This window comes from Nanorana parkeri, unplaced genomic scaffold (genome assembly GCF_000935625.1).
Source record: "Nanorana parkeri isolate BGI_ZX_2015 unplaced genomic scaffold, ASM93562v1 scaffold416, whole genome shotgun sequence".
NCBI classification, from domain to species: domain Eukaryota; kingdom Metazoa; phylum Chordata; class Amphibia; order Anura; family Dicroglossidae; genus Nanorana; species Nanorana parkeri.
In genome coordinates this window covers 564493-582549 of record NW_017306684.1, presented here as the reverse complement: position 1 = coordinate 582549, position 18057 = coordinate 564493, and the positions used below count along the sequence as shown (strand labels likewise).

General features: G+C 45.6%; 1 protein-coding gene across 1 annotated transcript; it reads right to left on the bottom strand.

Annotated features, from left to right (window-relative positions):
- Positions 1 to 8849: 8849 nt before the first annotated feature.
- Positions 8850 to 9596, bottom strand: LOC108789710 (olfactory receptor 10A7-like). Its single transcript, XM_018559791.1, has one exon. It carries the CDS (start codon positions 9594 to 9596, stop codon positions 8850 to 8852), a length of 747 nt encoding a protein of 248 aa, XP_018415293.1.
- Positions 9597 to 18057: the final 8461 nt, after the last annotated feature.

Here is an 18057-nt window from a genome sequence, read left to right as displayed (position 1 = left end):
CCTGGAGGAGCCCCAGTCATATCCAGAGTGATGGTCAGCACCAGGATACCTGCTTTGAGAGCTCCAGTCGAATTCACTGCCTGCAGCCCCCCAGCCTGCCCGTCTAGAGGAACCCAACCCAGATACAGACTGATGAGCCCTCCACCAGTGATCAGATTGGCGCCGGCTTCTGCCCATGGCATGCCTGCTGTAAGAAGCAGCCAACTGGCCTACAACCAGCGCCATCAAAAGCAACCAACTACCCTGCTGCATCCAGAAGACCATCCTGAAGGAAAAAGGAAATAACACATACTCCCAGCTCAGGCCTTTATACAACTCACCTCCACCTGCAGCAGCCAATTAACCAATAATTACCCTTGTCAATGGGCAGAGAGCTTTAGCTGAGACAAACTGCACAATATGTAGAGTAGAGCTACACAGTCTTATTTGCAATAGATGTGTGTCTTGTGTAGTTGCCAAATTTCCTGAAGATGTTCATCTTGGTGCATTTTATATTGCCTATAGTGTATGGAAAATTCTATATAGTTGTTGTTTTCAGTGCTACCTTATTATTTATTTTTATATTGGACTTCTTTTTTGAGCCCTGCTTACTGCAGTTTACCTCCAGGAGGAGCACCTTCCATGAATGGTAGCATATGTAAAATGCATATTATTAAATACATATACTTTCATTTTAATGTACATAACTGCACACAGGTGTTCTCTCACCCAGGAACATGCGACCAGACAACATAATAAAAACATACAAAAAAAAAACAGATTCCACATCATAAAACAAGTTAAAAACCTTATATTAAAAATGCATATTTTTGAGCCCATCTTCATACCTGTCTGTGCTTTGGCGGGGGACTTTAAGTCTAAGTTTACATTAGTATGTCATCGTGTTCACCTTACATGCAATATTTCAGTTTTTGAATGACACCCCAACGCACTAAGGCAATGCACCCACAATGCATTGCAGTGTGTTGCCTTCCCAAAAAAGGAGTCAGGTGAAGTTTTGGCAATGGGTTGCCTTAATGCAATGCATGTTACTACAGACACATTAACAAGAGGTGTCATACATGCATTCAGGGCCGGATTTACTCTCTCTGCTGCCCCAAGGCCAGATTCCTCAATGCGCCTCTACTCCCTGCTGCCCCGAGGCCAGGCCTTGGTTGGCTATGTGGGAAATCCAGCCCTGCATGCATTAACGCACAACAAAAATGTGAACCCGGCTTCATGGACATTTTTGGTGAGATCTCCGCTCCCGAGTGTACACAGCTGACTGTAACCAGTATGAAGGATTCCCACCATCCCTGTTGATTTTTTTATGCGTTGGAACACACAAATGTGGGTGGGAACACACATGGTGGAGAGAAACAGAGTTGGGAATGATGGCTGTGAGACCTCACAGGTATACATCATTTTTTTTCCCCCCAGCAGAACAATGACTCCCAAGAGCAGGGGTAGCCAAACTCCAGCCCTCCAGCTGTGGTGGAACTACAAATCCCATGAGGCATTGTAAGATTCTAACAGCCACTGACATGACTCCCGAAGAGTCATGGGATTTGTAGTTTCACCACAGCTGGAGGGCCGGAGTTTGGCTACCCCTGGTCTAGAGCCTGGTCATACACCGTGTGTTAGAAAAGGGATCTTGGGAGATGTAGTTTTGAGAGCTTGTGTTTATCAATTGCACTGTCCAGCAGCTGCCCCTGCAAACATTTTGCAAACCTGGTAATGATGTAACAAAGTGTAATAAAAAGGTATTTCTTGCTACAAGAACAAGGTAAAAAAATGCTGGGACATGACCCAAAGAGTCAGAGGGATGTTTGGGGAAAAATTTTCGGAAATTCCTGGGCATATGTTTTCAGTTCTATATTCATTAGGCTGGGCACACACCTTACAACCATCGCAAGACTTTTGTCTTGCGATGGTTGTAAGGTACTTATAAAAACGTAGGATCTGCCCTTCTTGGACAGGCAGATCGTACTTGCGATGATCGCAAGCCACGCCCCCTGATGGGCGGGCTTCCGATGACCGCAATGCCGAACGGGCAGTGTGCGCTTGCGCACACCGGCCGTCCGTCTTTTATCTTGCGAACATGCTACACACCCGCCGAACATCGTACGATGCTCGGCGGCTTTGCAAACATGTTCGTAAGTTAAAAGTCGTGCGACCTTACAGTAGTAGAGGTCGCACGGCTTCCACACACCTTACTATAATCGTACGATCGCGGGATTTCCCGCCATTATCGTACGATTATCGCAAGATGTGTGGGGACCTTTAGCAAAACATTTATCTTTGACAGTAAAGTGAATGCTGATTGGTTGCGGTGGGTTGCTGCACTTAAGCTGGCCATACACTATACTTTTCTTTTTTTTTTTCAACCTGCGGGCTGAACAAAAAAATAGAGCAGATTCCTCCATCAACAATATGAGTGCATTGATGGGAGAATCCCCATTGTTTCTTTTGTATTCTGGAAGTGGCCGCCAGCCACAGTCAGAATACCCGAACAGAGCTGGCAGCTCATTGGCTGTGGGCTCTATTTGTATGACGTTTTTCTGACAGGCTCCTTAGATCAGCTGACAGAGGGATGCCGACTGAAAGGGTGCCAATAGCAGCACCCACTGCACGAATTTTGGTCAGTTCCTCAAGAACCAGCCCGAATTCGCACAGTGTATGGCCACCTTTAGACTGGGTTCACATATCGAATATGCGCGTTTGTCGCGCGTTTCGTGCCACGCGTTTCTATTGCGATTTCTATTGCGTTTCTATTGCGACAAATGCGCGTTTTCGAGGGCTACCTGGCTGTATCCCAATGGATACGCGCGGCAAATACGCCCCAAAGAAGCTCCTGTACTTCTTTGGGCATAGGGCGTTCCTACACGCTGTAAAACGCCCAGGTGGGAACCATGCCCATAGGCAATCATTGGTTTTCACATGTTGAGCGTTTTACAGAGCGTAGGAACAAAACAGATGACAAACGCACTTATCAATTCGTCACCAGCTTTACAGTAAGGTGCACACGGAATGGGCTTTAAACAGTAAAATAGCAAAAAGTTTTCCTGGCACACTCACCAGCCAGCTTGTAAAAAAACTTCTCACATTGAGGTTAAAAACAGAGCTTTGGATACACGTCTTCTGCAGAAAATGTGAAAGCCGCACAGCCGCGCCAAGGCACCTCTGATAGTGCGGTCAGTCAGGCAGAGAGCCGTGACAGGATCGAGAAGTGAGCGAACTCCGGTATGTGTTCGCTCACCTCCCGATCTACTGAGCCGACCTGTGACAGTCTCATTGTCACAGGTCGGCTAGAACTATGAGGTGAGTGAAAAGCACTCACCTCATAGTTCTCCTTTAAACTCAGAATGGATGACTATTCCAATTACAAAGTGTGCAATGCTCAGGGGGAAAAAAAAAGAAGAAAAAGTTTCTCATAGTATAATAGGTTTATTAGTAAAAAAAAGTTTAGGCGACAGGTAACACTCACATGGCACAAATGCTTCCAGCGCTATTGGATTATTGTATGTGTATGTAGAGCTTCCGTAAGCTGGTAATAGATCACAACCACAATGTCTCACTCAATATTGGGTGTGTACCAACATGTCTCCAGCTCCTGACTGATGCGTTTCATTTCCTGGACTTCATCAGGGGAATCTCCAGCACTTCCAATTTTCTTCTTTTAGGAGAATTATTTTTTAAATGACACCCCTGGAATCAGGGGCGTAACTAGAAATCACAGGGCCCCATAGCAAAATGTTGTATGGGGCCCCGTGATTTCTAGTTATGCCGTTTGCAGAGCCCACTCGAGATCCCACCAGAGGGTGAACCTGCAGAGCTCACCATATACTCTCTATGGTGGGCTCTGCAGGGTCACCCTCAGGTGGGATGGTCGCACTCCTTACCTGACCGCCTCCTCTTCGTCCACGGTCGCTAATGGACCCCGCCTCCTCCTCCGTCGCCGGGCCCGCCTCCTTCTTCGTCACCGGGGCCTGCCTCCTCCCCTGCGGACCACGGGGCCCCGCCTCCTCCACTGCCGCTGCTGGCTCTCATTGACTCTGTGGAGAGGAATGCGCTGCTGCACAGATCGCTGCCAGTGATCTGAACAGCGGCGTGTTCATCTTCAGCCGCCAGTGAAAGCCACCAGCAGAGGATCCCATAGCGACCCAGGCGACCCGCACGGCATCTGGCCGGGTCCCATAGCGGTCGCCTGGGTCGCTATGGTGATTGTTACTCCACTGCCTGGAATGTATATACTTGTATATATCTCTCCACTCCTCCAAGATTTCAATGTAGCTGTTCCTATCTCTGCATTTTTACAGCAGAGTCAACCAACCTCTCAATGATTTGTGTAGGCACAGATCACATAGCTCTCAACTATCACCCATTTGGGGGAACTGTCCCTCTTTCCTTCTCAGTTGTCCCTCTTTTAAGTCTGGTGTTTAGCCTGTGTATACTGTTTAACTACCCAAAGTGTTATACTGCTCTACATTGTTCAATACGCCCCAAATACGCCCGTGAAGTAGTTGTGAATCAAAGCAATGTAGAATGAACCACTATTGGTTGGGTATTATTTCCCCCTTGGGAAATTGCCACAGGCAAAAATGAAGAACTCCTAAAACAAGGGATTTGTGATACAACTGATTAAATTCAGGTATTAGGGTGGTGGGGATGATACCCTTTATTATTATTACATAGTATTTATACAGCGCCAACAGTTTGCACAGCACTTTACAATATAAGGAAGACATTACAATCACAATACAATTCAAGACAAGATGGTAAGGAGGGCCCTGCCACTGAGGGCTTACAATCTAAAGGGAGGGGGAAGTGATACATGAGGAGGTAGCTGTGTGGGGATGAATTGTTTGAGAACATATTTATGTACATATTCTTGTTGGTAGCATGGCTGCACTTCGTTATGGCTTTGGCAGATTATTGCTTTGGTTTGAGCCTAGTTTTCTTTCCCTCCCTTTTCCTATGTCCACCGGAGAGAAGGTGTCTGTCGCCATCAGTGGCCGAATGTAGGAGGTGTCCTCCAAGAAGTTAGATAGCTTTGTAGACTATTAATGGTATATATGTGATGAGAACATATATGCTTATTTGTTGTCTCTTTCCCGACATCCTGCTATACTGTATAAAGTTTAAATTCATCCGAGAGCCTCCTGAAGAAGCAATTGACTGAATATTGCGAAACAGGTTGAGGTGTTATTGTTCTTGTTTTCTGGGCCTCTGTGTGTATAAAAATCTTACACACTGTATATACAGGTGAAACTCGAATAATTAGAATATCGTGCAAAAGTAATTGCAGTAAGTGCTGCAAAAGGGGCCCAAACCAAGTACTGAGTACATATGCATGCTTGTACTTTTCAGAGGTCCGATATTGTTCTATGTACAATCCTTGTTTTATTGATTGCATGTAATCTACTTTTTTGAGGTTGTGGATTTGGGGTTCTTGGGGTTTTCATGAGCTGTAAGCCATAATCATCACAATGATGACAAATCACGGCTTGAATTATCTTGCTTTGCATGTAATGAGTCTCTCTCATATATTAGTTTCACCTTTTAAGTTGCATTAGTGAAATAAATGAACTTTGCACGATATTCTAATTATTCCAGTTTCACCTGTATAAACTGAATTGAACGTATTGTAAAACAAATTGAATGAGTAGAGCAGGCGAGATAATCTTTCGGTTCTATGGCGTTTCATGCACTTTTTTTTAATGTAACGTTGTAATGTGATTATTGTTTCATTTGAATTTAATAAGTAGTTGATTTTAAGGAATACACTTTGCATGAGTACCATTAAAGTCCACCAGGGCTCCTGTGAACCTGTTTCCCTTGTATGATCTCTTGAGTAGTAAATATTCGAATGTGGTACTTTCCCCCTTTTTTTATTAAAGAAAAACTGAGGTGCTTTTCACTCAGCCTCATAGTTCTAGCCGACCTGTAACAATGAAACTGTCACAGGTCGGCTTAATAGATCGGGAAGTGAGCGAACACATACCGGCGTTTGCTCACTTCTCGATCCCGTCACAACTCTCTGCCGTGACAGGGGAGGGACTGGATTCCCCCCTCCCCGCTCCGATCCTCCAGCGCTGACTGGTGGAACAGACAGGGGAGGGGGCGGGTACAGCTGGCTCTGCCTCTAGATAGGCAGAACCAGCTGTCACTCACGCAGCTGGGCGGATCCAGACATAATTGTCGGTATGCGCTTCAGCTGCGGCGTCTCAGTTTACCGATAGCTACAGCTCCCTATTTACTGAGCCTAGGGTGATGGGAGGACGCTAGTTTGTGTCCTCCCGTTACCTTAAGGAGAACTATGGGGAAAAGCCCTGACCCCATAGTTCTAATTTAAGGAAGAATACACCACATTCTATGATACACTCCTAAAACAAGCAGTTTCGCACCAATTACGCAAAAGTGTATTTAGGCAAGAATAAATTGCTTGAGTATACAAAAATACAAATAATGCCCTCTAGCCCAAAAGACATTTATAAACAAAACCAAAATCATAATGGAATATGCATGGTAAACCGTAACCTCTCATCTCCTTTAGTTTTTCTTTCCAAAGTCCTGTCATCCTTTTCTGAAATTATGTAATGTGGCCCTCAATGGATGTGGCTCCTTCTCAAATTTCCATCGAGTTTACCCCACTTTTTTTTCGCTTTGACATGCTTTATTTATGGTTAAATCTTTTTTTATTGAAAATGCCAGGAAAAAAGATATATAACGTAAGAAACGTGGATGATAACAATATTGTGTGGCAGCAGGCTGATAAAAATGTCTGGGTCTAGCCAGGAGGGCAGAGATGTATATGCCAGGTTCAGGTGTTATACAAAAGGTTGTCCTCTAGGGGGAAGTGCTGAGAGGGCTGTTCTCTTAGGAGGCTGGGACTTCTAGTAGAGGCCCTAACAAGCCAGCTAGCTTCAGCTGGGCTTGTTACCTCCAAGCCTCCAGCCCTCTCAGCGCTTCCCCCTAGAGGACAACCTTTTGTATAACACCTGAACCTGGCATATACGTCTCTGCCCTCCTGTCTAGACCCAGGCGTTTTTATCAGCCTGCTGCCACAATTGCAACAGACATCAAAATAGAATGTTGTGTAAGGGATATTCTTTTGTATCCTAATCCAGTCCACACAAACAGATCATTGGTGAACATATCGCGGAAGACCACCTGAGACAGACCGGGCCAAGTACATGACTCAACGGCAAGAAGAAATATCGAAATAAGTGAAGAAATTATTCAAGTAATCAACATACTGTACATGCCAAGGAATGGTGAAACAATGAAGAGCAGAAAGGACAGAAAGAAGAACACATAACAGAAGCTTTGGAAGAAAACCAGAAACAATACAGAAAGAGGTAGACAAGAGGGAGGAGATAGAAAAGGTCCCCAGGAAGGGGAGGCAAAATAACTCAATATTAATAATTGAAACAGCTGTTGGCTTTCCTGCCGGGTAAAATATTGTCACCAGGACAGCAAGTAGCAAGGGGAAATCTTTCTAATGGAGCCTTGCATAGAGGTATCACACAGCAGAGTTTCTATTCCCTCCTCATTATATCACAAACTAAAAAAAAGAATACTTTTGTCTGAACATTCTGAAGACTGTTGAGGGATGCAACCATTCAATTCAGGTAAGTATACTTCTAGGATAGGGAATGGTGGTTCTTTTAAGGCCCCCATTCACACACGAATCGGCCTGCACGTACAGCTCCGTGCTGCGTGCGGGGCCGTACCAAGTAGCTGCCGGGAAGGACAGGTGCTGCGTGTGATTAGAACGCGGCCCCCGTCCTTCTTTATGGGCTACGCGGTCGTACCCCCCCCTACGCTCACCTCATTTGCAGGTCCGTAGGGATGCGGGGTTTCTGGCCGGGACGCATACAGGTTCCATTCCGGCGGCGTATGAATACGATCACCGGCACCCCTACGGACCTGCAAATGAGGTGAGCGTAGGGGGGCGTACGGCCGCGTAGCCCCATAGAGAAGGACGGGGGCTGCGTTCTAATCACACGCAGCAGCTGTCCTTCCCGGCAGCTACTTGGTACGGCCCCGCACGCAGCACGGAGCTGTATGTGCAGGCCGATTCATGTGTGAATGAGGCCTTAGTCAGAAGGGTAGATCAAAAGATATAACTGAAAAGTACAGATATCATTTAGGGTCATGCATGAAGCTTGGAGATTTTGGAACAGAAAATGTCGATTTAACGCTTGGAGCTAATGATTACCATCACACAATCCTCCAGGAGTAGTCTTTCTTGTACATATCCACAGCTTTTGGAGAGGCTGCAGAGACTCTGGGGTTCGTCAAAGAGACTCTGGGGTTCTATTCAGATACATAGAAGACAAAAGCAACAGAGCGCCAACTCCTTGTGTGAAATATTTTATAATTTGAATACCAAAAACGGTTATAAATACTCACAATTATAAAATGTCAGTCAAGCCTGTCAATAAGAGACCACAAGATCAGTGTCTAAGGAATGTTCCGCTCCGACTGCGTATAAAAAGCTGCCTCCATTCACATCACCATACCATCGTGCCACCGGCTGCTTTTAGGCTGGATTTCAACATTTCAGGGGCCTACCCCCTTCCTCAGAATCCCCACGGTGGCACGATGGTATGGTGATGTAACCGGAGGCAGCTTTTTATATGCAGACGGAGCGCAACATTCCTTAGACACTGATCTTGTGGTCTCTTATTGACAAGCGTGACTGACATTTTATAATTGTGAGTATTTATAGCCATTTTTATTATTCAAATAAAAGAAGATTTCACACAAGGAGGTGGCGCTCTGTTGTTTTTGTCTTCTATTGGGGATCTGGAAGACCATGTTCAAAGTCGGAAATATAGCTCATATGATAAGAGCAATGTATCTTACCACAGCCTCCTCAGTTTCTTTATGGAATCTCTTATTTCCTTATTTCTAAGACTATATATCACTGGGTTGAGAAGTGGAGTTAGAACTGTATACGAGAGAGCTAGGATCTTACTGATTATATTGTCTGCTAATGGAGTCATGTAGACAATGATAAGCGTCCCATAATAAATACACACCACGAGGAGGTGGGAACTGCAAGTGGAGAATGCTTTCTGTTTGCCACTGGAGGAAGGAATTCTGCAGATGGTGAAGATGATTTGGATGTAGGTTACAGCAATAAATATAAAAGGAAAAACTAAAATGGGAAAAGACAAAATAAGATCTTCAAGTTCTAGAAATGTGGTATCGGAGCACGCCATCTTAAGTATTGGGGAAAGGTCACAGAAAAAATGGTCAATAATGTTTGGAAGACAGAACTCCAACATACTTATAAGGATGGCCGCGGGCAATGACATTATGGCCCCAGTGAGCCAAGAACTGCAAACTAGTAGTATACACAACTTCTGGGTCATCAGAGCGGAATAATGCAAGGGGTAACAGATGGCCATAAATCGGTCGTAAGACATCATGGAGAGCAAGAGACATTCTGCCGTTGTAGAAGAAGAAAACATGTAATATTGAGTTACACAACCTTCAAGAGCAATAAATCCACCATCACATAAGACGGTATTCAACATGTTGGGGACGATATTAGTAGTGAAGACAACTTCAGCCAATGACAGATGACAAAGCAGGAAATACATTGGCGTATGTAGGCTCACATTCTTGTGGACTACAGCAATTATCATCAGGTTGCCCACCACTATAGCCACATAAATGATAAGCAAAGTTGAGAAAATCAAAAACCTGATGTCATGGGTATTCTCAAAGGTCAGCATAAAGAACTCTCGTACTGTTTGGTTCTTCAGATTGTCTGACTAAAAAGTAGATGGGAAATGTAAAATAAGCTTACTTTAAAATGTTGACCATTAAAGGCTGTTTACTTGTGAAAAGATGTACAGTACATTGCTGGGGATAGAAGATATGAGGTTTTGGTTCCCCACTACCTTGGGTTTAAGCCCAATCCCGTGGGTTAAGGATTCACAACCCTGGCAAATTCTTGTGCAGATTCACCCAAGAGAGTTTTTAAAACCATAATGTACTACATGGCCTTTGAACTATGACCAGAAGCGTTAGAAGTGCCAAAAAGGGGCTTCTAGATAAACCAGTGGTACAGTAGAAAGGCATCATGGCACACTCACAAACCAGCATGTAAAACAACTTGTCTCACCACTAAGGACAATGACAGAGGTTTGGATACACGTCTTCTGCAAAGGATGTGTAAGCCGCACTGCCGCGCCAAGGCACCTCTTATAGTGCGGTCCTAACTCTAAACTATGAGAGTCTCCATCTTGGAGCACATGGGGCAGAAGATATCAAATTGGGTGCAGGCCTGTCAGGAGGACACCCCACCTCCTTAAAGGTACAGAGACACACAAGGGATCCCGCACATCCCATTGGCAGCTGAGAAACCCCATGCGTCGCTGCACCAAATCGGAAAAGCAAAACAAACGACAAACGCACTCAACAATTTGTTACCAGTTATACAGTAAGGTGCACACGAAATGGGCTTTGAACAGTGGTACAGTAGAAAGGCATCATGGCACACTCACAAACCAGCTTTTTGTTTTGCTTTTCTAGATAAACCAGCCCCTCACTATGAAAGAGGGGGCAGAGAGCAGCAATAGTATCAGTCAATCGAAAGCTGTTGTAGGGAAAACTTGCAAACTGTGTAGGGAGAGATTAGGGTCAGTAAGGGGCACTTTAATTGTAATATCTACCTGTTTGGGCAATTGGCCCTTTTGCTGCCTTTTAATTTTGTGGTTCATTTGAGGTCATGAGTCACTTTTGGTTACTGCCCCATCCATAGCAAACTTGGTTTGCTGCTTCAGAACTTGTTCACACCAAATGCAGACCAGATCTGCATAAGTTTCAGCACACGCAGTGCACTGTGTTTTGCCCGCGTTCTAGACCGGTTTTGACTAAAATGGGATTTCAGTGCATTCCAGGGCATTTGCATGCATTTTTGATGCATTTGCATGCATTCCAGAGCATTCCAAAGCAGGAAAAATAGGGCTTGCCGGAGTTTTTTACATGCTCTGGAACTGAACGCTGCAGTGTGAACTAGAGCCCAAAATACCATTGGAACACATTGGACGCAGTTTTGATCCGTTCGGTAACTGCTCTGCACCTGCTCCGTGCTTGGTGTGAACTAGCCCTGAAGGCCGCCTTTCAAAAATCAGTTTCTATGTGAGAGGGTGGTATCTTGGTAATTTGGGGTATATTGGTTGTAAAGAACTCCAGGAATTGTAAAAACTTACCTTTGCAGTCGGGCCTCCCCTCTCGATGCATGGGTTAAGTGCTCAATTTGTCTAGGGGGCTTAAATAAGAAAGATATACTACTCACCTGATCCTCGGTCTTGTGGCAGCCAGCACTCGCCTCTCCCCCCCCTCTGCACGAGCTTTGAAATGTCCCTCAGGGGCCTTATGTCTAATGCAAGTCAAAAGACCGGCATTGGGCATGATAATGTCAGCTGTCCTTAGACCACCAGGGCCCAGGGGAGAAGAGGCTGTGGGGACTGGTGTAGCAGCCAGTGGGACTGTGGATCATGTAAGTATATTGGCTTTATTTGATCCCCCTAGTCAAAATGAACGCTTAGCTCTTTAAGTGCAGGGGTAGCCTCACTGCAAGGGTACATTTTTAACATTATTGGAGTTACTCTTTAATTGTATGTTGATAGGGCCTTTATATTAGGTTAAACCTAATTTCTTTTTCTGCCACAATGCTAGCCTAAAAAAAAAATGCACTTTGCTTCAGTGGTGGTATTCTTGGTTTTAATTTTTTTTTTATTTTATGTTGGCCGATTCTTTTTTGGGGTGCTTAAAGTGCAGCATTTACTAGATATAACCACCCTTTTTCTCGGCTCAGAGTATACTGTGCATCATTTGAAAGCAAAAGAAAATTAAGTGCAAGAAAAGTGTGCAACTAAACAACCGCACATGATATCACTCGCATTCACCACACTCTCTATCTCAAAAGATACAATCAAAGTTAGGTATGCACCAGTTAGGCCTATTATCCCTAAAAAAAATGTCCTGCTGCTGGTCAATTTTATACTGCTGTGTCCTCTGCAGTATTGTTATTCTTGCAGTAAAACCCCAGCCTGTGTTCCTTGTCTAGCCTTGTGGCCTAGCCTTGCTCAATAAAATGGTCCTGTTTTGGCCAGTTTTATACTACTGTATCATCTGCGGTCTCTAATTCTTGCAGTAAAACCCCTGCCTGTTCTCTTCATCTATAGTAAACATGGGCTTAGCCATGGTCAATAAAATTATCCTGTTTTGGCCAGTTTTACACTACTGTATCATCTGCGGTCTTCAAATTCTTGCAGTAAAACCCCTGCCTGTTCTCTTCATCTATAGTAAATTTTGGCCTATTATTCCAGAGTAAAAATGTCCAGCTGCTGGCCAGTTTTACACTGCTGTAAGTTTTGCAGTATCTTAAATATTGTAGTAAAGCCCCAGCCTGTGTTCTTTGTACCTTGTACAAAAAAGTGCAGGGACCGTCAGATCAGAACTGACAGTTGAGAGCCCATCTCCTTTGCAGAGCGTGTTTGGGAATGAAAATAATTATGCTGTCAAGGTCTTTATGTCAGTTTCTACAGCACACAGAAGCATGAGATAAAAAGCAACATATACTATATACACTCGCTATACTGTATCACAACAACAGAAACCAGACCGGTTATCTGGAACCCCCCACTGTCCTCTTGTGCTCCTTATTGCTAGGGTTGAAGTAAGGGTTTTATACCTATGAACAAATGATGCAGACTACGAGTGCTAGCAAAAGCACTACTGATTCTTTACGTTTAGATTTGGTCATAAAATATATTGCTTTCTTTCAATGGTGCCAATATTTTTACTGAAAGGAGTTGAATTTAAATGTTTCCAGCTGCCTGCTTTCCGGTTTAATATTTATTCTAACAACAATATTCCTTAGAACCAATCAAAAAATATGAAGTATTGCCGAAAGAAGAGAGTGGGGGAGAGAAAGAGAAATAAAAGTGAGAGAGAGGAAGAGAGGTGCACAGTGGAGAGATTAAAGGAGAACTATGGGGTCAGGGCTTTTCCCCATAGTTCTCCTAAGGGTAACGGGAGGACACAAACTAGCGCCCTCCCGTCACCCAAAGCTCAGTCTAGCTGTAGCTCGCGGTATACTGAGATGCCGCAGCCGGAACGGATCCCGACAATTATGTCTGGATCCACCCAGCTGCATGAGTGACAGCTGGCTCTGCCTATCTAAAGGCAGAGCCAGCTGTACCCGCCCCCGCCCCCTCCCCCAGTCAGCGCTGGAGGATCGGAGCGGGGAGGGGGGAATCCAGTCCCTCCCCTGTCACGGCTCTCTGTCGGCACATGATCGAGAAGTGAGCGAGCGCTGGTATGTGTTCGCTCACTTCCCGATCTACTGAACTGACCTGTGACAGTCTCATTGTCACAGGTCGGCTCAGATTATGAGGCAGAGTGAAAATCACTTGCCTCATAGTTCTCCTTTTAGAGAGAAAAGGGAATAGACAAAGAGACAGAGATAGAATGAGAACAGGAAAGAAGAAGGCTTTTCTAACAAGTCCACACTCATGGAGAGGGAAAGAGAAATTAAAAGGAAAAGAGAGAGCATGGAGAGGAGAAGAGGTGGACAGTGTGAGAGAGAAAGGGAAATAGACAGAATGAAGCCGGCTTTTCTAACAAATCAGCACTCTATCCCTTCAGATAAACCTGCTTACACTGTCCAGAATATTCCTCTTCTAGTACTTCTCAAGCCCTGATGAAGAGGTCCCCTTTGAGTCCCTAAAATGGGTTGGCCTTGGATTTTTATGTACCACTAAATAAAGTATTCTTGACAAAATATAGTTTGGTTCTTTCCTCTGTAGATCTCTAGCTGAGCTGAGCTAAGCCATGGCCCCTGTTTTCTGGAAAGCGGTCCAAGGTAAATGTCTTGCACTAGAGAAGACACCCAACTAGGACTCCCCCCAGAAACAAGAGATCCAGTGCTCTACATTACCACCTTACCACCCAGAGAACAAGAAAGAGAGAGAGAGATGGAGAGAGGGAGAGAGAGATGGAGAGAGAGGGAGAGAGAGAGGAACAGAAAGAAGAAAGGGGAGAGCTGAAAATATAAAGAGATTAGGGAAGATGGTTGGAGATGGAAGGAGAGGTGGAGAGAAGCAGAAAATGAGACAAGAGAAAAAATCCAGTCACCCGGACAATTTGCTTTACCATGATTAGCACATGCAGCGGTCTCTGATTGTTGGCATTTTGAAAACACATGACTTTCTTGATAATAAAAATGTCTGATTTTGATCTCCAACTGGATATATTGCGATAGGCTGCAGAGCCTGAAATTGCAGACCCGTAAAATAAGCAGATGATGTTTCTGTTCAGTGCATTTTAAATGTTTTGTTTTCCTAGAGGAAATTGCTCGTGGAATTACCATATCCCTACTCTGAACATCCCAGGGGCTATATAATGAATATTTCAATATCTGTTGTATTTAGTTAATTTGTTTGTTTTTAAATAAGACCTGGTAACAGATAATAGATAGAGGATCTGTGTAATTAAACAGTATCTCTATTCATAACATTATTATTATTATATTATTATATGCTGTTCCCTGTCTCTTCCCTTCCTATCCCGTAGATCCACCAGTAGGTCTGAGCAGGGGCGGACTGACCATACGGGCAGTCGGGCATTGCCCGAGGGCCCGCGGCCAAAGAGGGGGCCCGTAACGGACCCCCGTGCCCTTTTCAGCCAGCATGGAAGAGGACGCGGGTTTATTAAAGCAGCAACGGCAGTGTCACCCTCCTCCCGGGCCCACTATACACTGCCGTTGCCGCTTTAGCAGAGCCGCATCTCTTATAGCAGTGCGGCCGAGAAGAGCTCCGAGGTGGGGGTGTGCCGCAGTGGATGGGGGTGTGTTGCAGTAGACGGAGGGCGGACCTACCGCGGAGGGCGGACGGAGGGATGGAGGCACGAGATCCTCATGCTAGGGGGGCCCCACTGAGATCCGGCCCTGGGCCCCCCACTGGAGCAGTTCTACAAAAACCCCGACTGGAACCTGGGGATCGGGAGTCCTGATGCTGGTAAGTGAATGTAATGACTTTTTTTTTTAGCTGTAAACTGTTAACCTTTTAGTCTCCATTCACATACAGCATTTGCGCTTCCCGTGCGGTTTTTCATGTGGGAGCCCGCACGGGACGCAAGAGCTATATGTGAACTGCATGGATTCCGCTGCGGAATCCGTGCAGTTGTTTCACATATAGCGCTTGCATCCCGTGCGCAAACGCTATAGGGGTTATTCACCGAGTGAATAACGGAGCCGAAGTGAAGTGAGCTGAACGCTGTTCGGCTATTCACTTCAGCCTTGTACCCCGGCTAAAATCAGTCGTACATCGGTTGCCTTCGGTCAGCCGAACATGCTCTGTATGTTCGGTTGAGCCGAAGTGCAGGAGGAGTTCGACTCAGCCGATCCAACATCTGCATCGGCTAAGCCGAAGCTCCGGCAGCTCACTCACTTCCGCTCACCCCTATTCTCATAGGGGCCGAACGACAGTAAGTAAATAGCCGCGAACGGCATTTAGCTCGGCTATTCTGCTCAGTACCTCCATGGTAGCGAGCAGAATAGAAAAAAAAAGTTAAATGAATGAGAAATATTTTTTTAGAAAAATTGTTTTAAAAACGTAAAAAAAAATAAGAACATTTTTTAAAAATAAAAAATATTTGAAAGAAAAAAAAAAAACGACGCACATCCTGTTTCCTATTGGCCGCCACCTGCCAGAGTCTTCTAGTAGGTCCCGGCCAATAAATAACAACTGGGTGGAGCCGAGTTGTTATTGTTTAATGACAGATCAGCATCCCCTGGTCATTTGGGGATGCTGATCTGTTATTACAACTGGGTGGAGCCAGCCGTGAGATTATGGCTGGCTGCGCCCAGCTGTCATCTGCATGGAGATCGGTCGGCTTCGGCTGTGAATACGACTCAGCCAAGCAGATGCCTATGGGTTCAGCTCGGCTGCTGTACGGGCTATAGTGAATATTGTGAATCACCCGTACAGCAGCCTTTTGGCTGTCGATGGGGCTTGTATATGGGCGGAGCACAAGGGGGCACCATAATATTGTATTGCCCGGGGGCCCCATGTGTTGTCACTCCGCCCCTGGGTCTGAGGTAAACTTTCCAAACATAGAGAAATGATCTAAGGTATTCATATAGTGCTGACAACTTACTCAGAACATTCACATCAGTCCCTGCCCTCAAGGAGCTTACAATCTAAGGTCCCTATCTCACATGCTTACACAGAGGGCCAACTTAGACAAGAGCCAATTAACCTACCAGCATGTCTTTGGAGGGTGGGAGGAAACCCATGCAAGCACAGGGAGAATATGCAAACTCCTTGCAGATAGTAACCTGGCTGGGATTTGAGCTGGGGACCCCCAGTGCTGCAAGGCAGAAGTGCTAACCACTACACCACTGTGCTGTCATAGGCCTTAAAGGTAAACTTTTTCAGTTTTCTGCTTTTGTAATGTGACACTAAAAAAAATGAACACTTGCCCCTTCCTTTTAGATTTTAAGCCCTCAGCGGCAGGGCCCTCCTTACTTATATTGTAAAGCACTGCGCAAACTGTTGTCGCTATACACATCCTATATAATAATAATGAACAAACAAAATGAATACTAATGGGAAAAAAGGTTTAAATATTATTGGTTACAAAATTGGGGAACACGAAGGATTAAAGGAGAACTAAGGGGTCAGGGCTTTTCCCCATAGTTCTCCTAAGGGTCACGGGAGGACACAAACTAGCGTCCTCACGTGACCCAAAGCTCAGTATATAGGGAGCTACAGCTCGCGGTATACTGAGACGTTGTGGCCGGGGCGGTTCCCGACATTACTCTCTGGATCCACCCAGCTGCGTGAGTGACAGCTGGCTCTGCCTATCTAGAGGCAGAGCCAGCTGTACCCGCCCCCTCCCCCATCCGTTTCGCCAGTCAGCGCTGGAGGATCGGACAGGGAAGGGGGGGATCCCTGCAGGGAGCCGTGAGTGACAGTCACGTCTCTCTGCAGGGAAAGGATCGAGAAGTGAGCGAGCGGCGGAATGTGTTCGCTCACTTCCCAATCTATTGAGCCGACGTGTGACAGTTTCATTGTCACTGGTGGGCTAGAACTATGAGGCTGAGTGATTTTCACTCGCCTCATAGTTCTCTTTTAATAAGGGTTAAATAGGACAGATGTCATTGATCTTAAGGTAGCTTCTTTATTTACACAGCAACTTGAAGCTGTCATTTTGGTATGGTATGAAGTCATCAGAGGGGAGAAGGTGAGGATGTGCCACACATACCCTGTGTCCTTCAAAGAACGTTTCGTATGTCCAGTAACCAGAACTGGTTAAGGTTCCATCAGCAGGACCAGTTATCAGCCAAGAAAGGTTGATTTTACGGAAGAGATAATCAGACAGATGCAGTACATTGGCAGTAGGGGTACTTGTTCGCCAACCTTTGGATGCACATCCCAAAGGTACCAGCATTCAAAGTGGTGTTCTTGATTCCGACCCACCAACAGTCCTGCTATACAGTTGATCGTGTTCTCCTGCATGGCAGCTGAGAGCTACACTTATGGATATTCCAGTCCACATTACTGACTGTATGATCTCCCTAGCAGTCCGGTCTGCTTAGACGACAAAGAGAGTCAGAGCCTCAACAATGGCCACCAAAGACTCTGGCATCTGCTTCCTGTCCTGCCTTTAGATAACCTTTGCTCTGCTGGAACCAGGGCCGGATTTTCCACAAGGCCAACCGAGGCCCGGCCTTGGGGTGGCAGGGAGCAGAGAGGCGACAGGGGTGTGGCATTCCCATCTCCGGACGCCCGGGACATGAAGTTCCAGGCACTGGGTGGGTAGTCGCGTTCTACATTTAGCCCTGCTTTGGGCAAGCATGGCTAAATGTACAGTGGGGAAGCAGGTCGTTCATTTACAAGTGATCTCGGCGATGTCTCCGAGATCACTTGTATGCAGCTTGCAGGTCTGTCCCCTCCCACCACTCCCCGCCGCCGGCTGCCTCTCTCCAGAGATGGAGATCTTCAGGATGGAGAGCGGGGGGTGCAGAGTGGAGAACGTCTATTC

Coding starts and splice junctions, on each gene's coding strand:
- LOC108789710 (XM_018559791.1), bottom strand. CDS start 9,596: ATGTATTTCCTGCTTTGTCATCTGTCATTGGCTGAAGTTGTCTTCACT.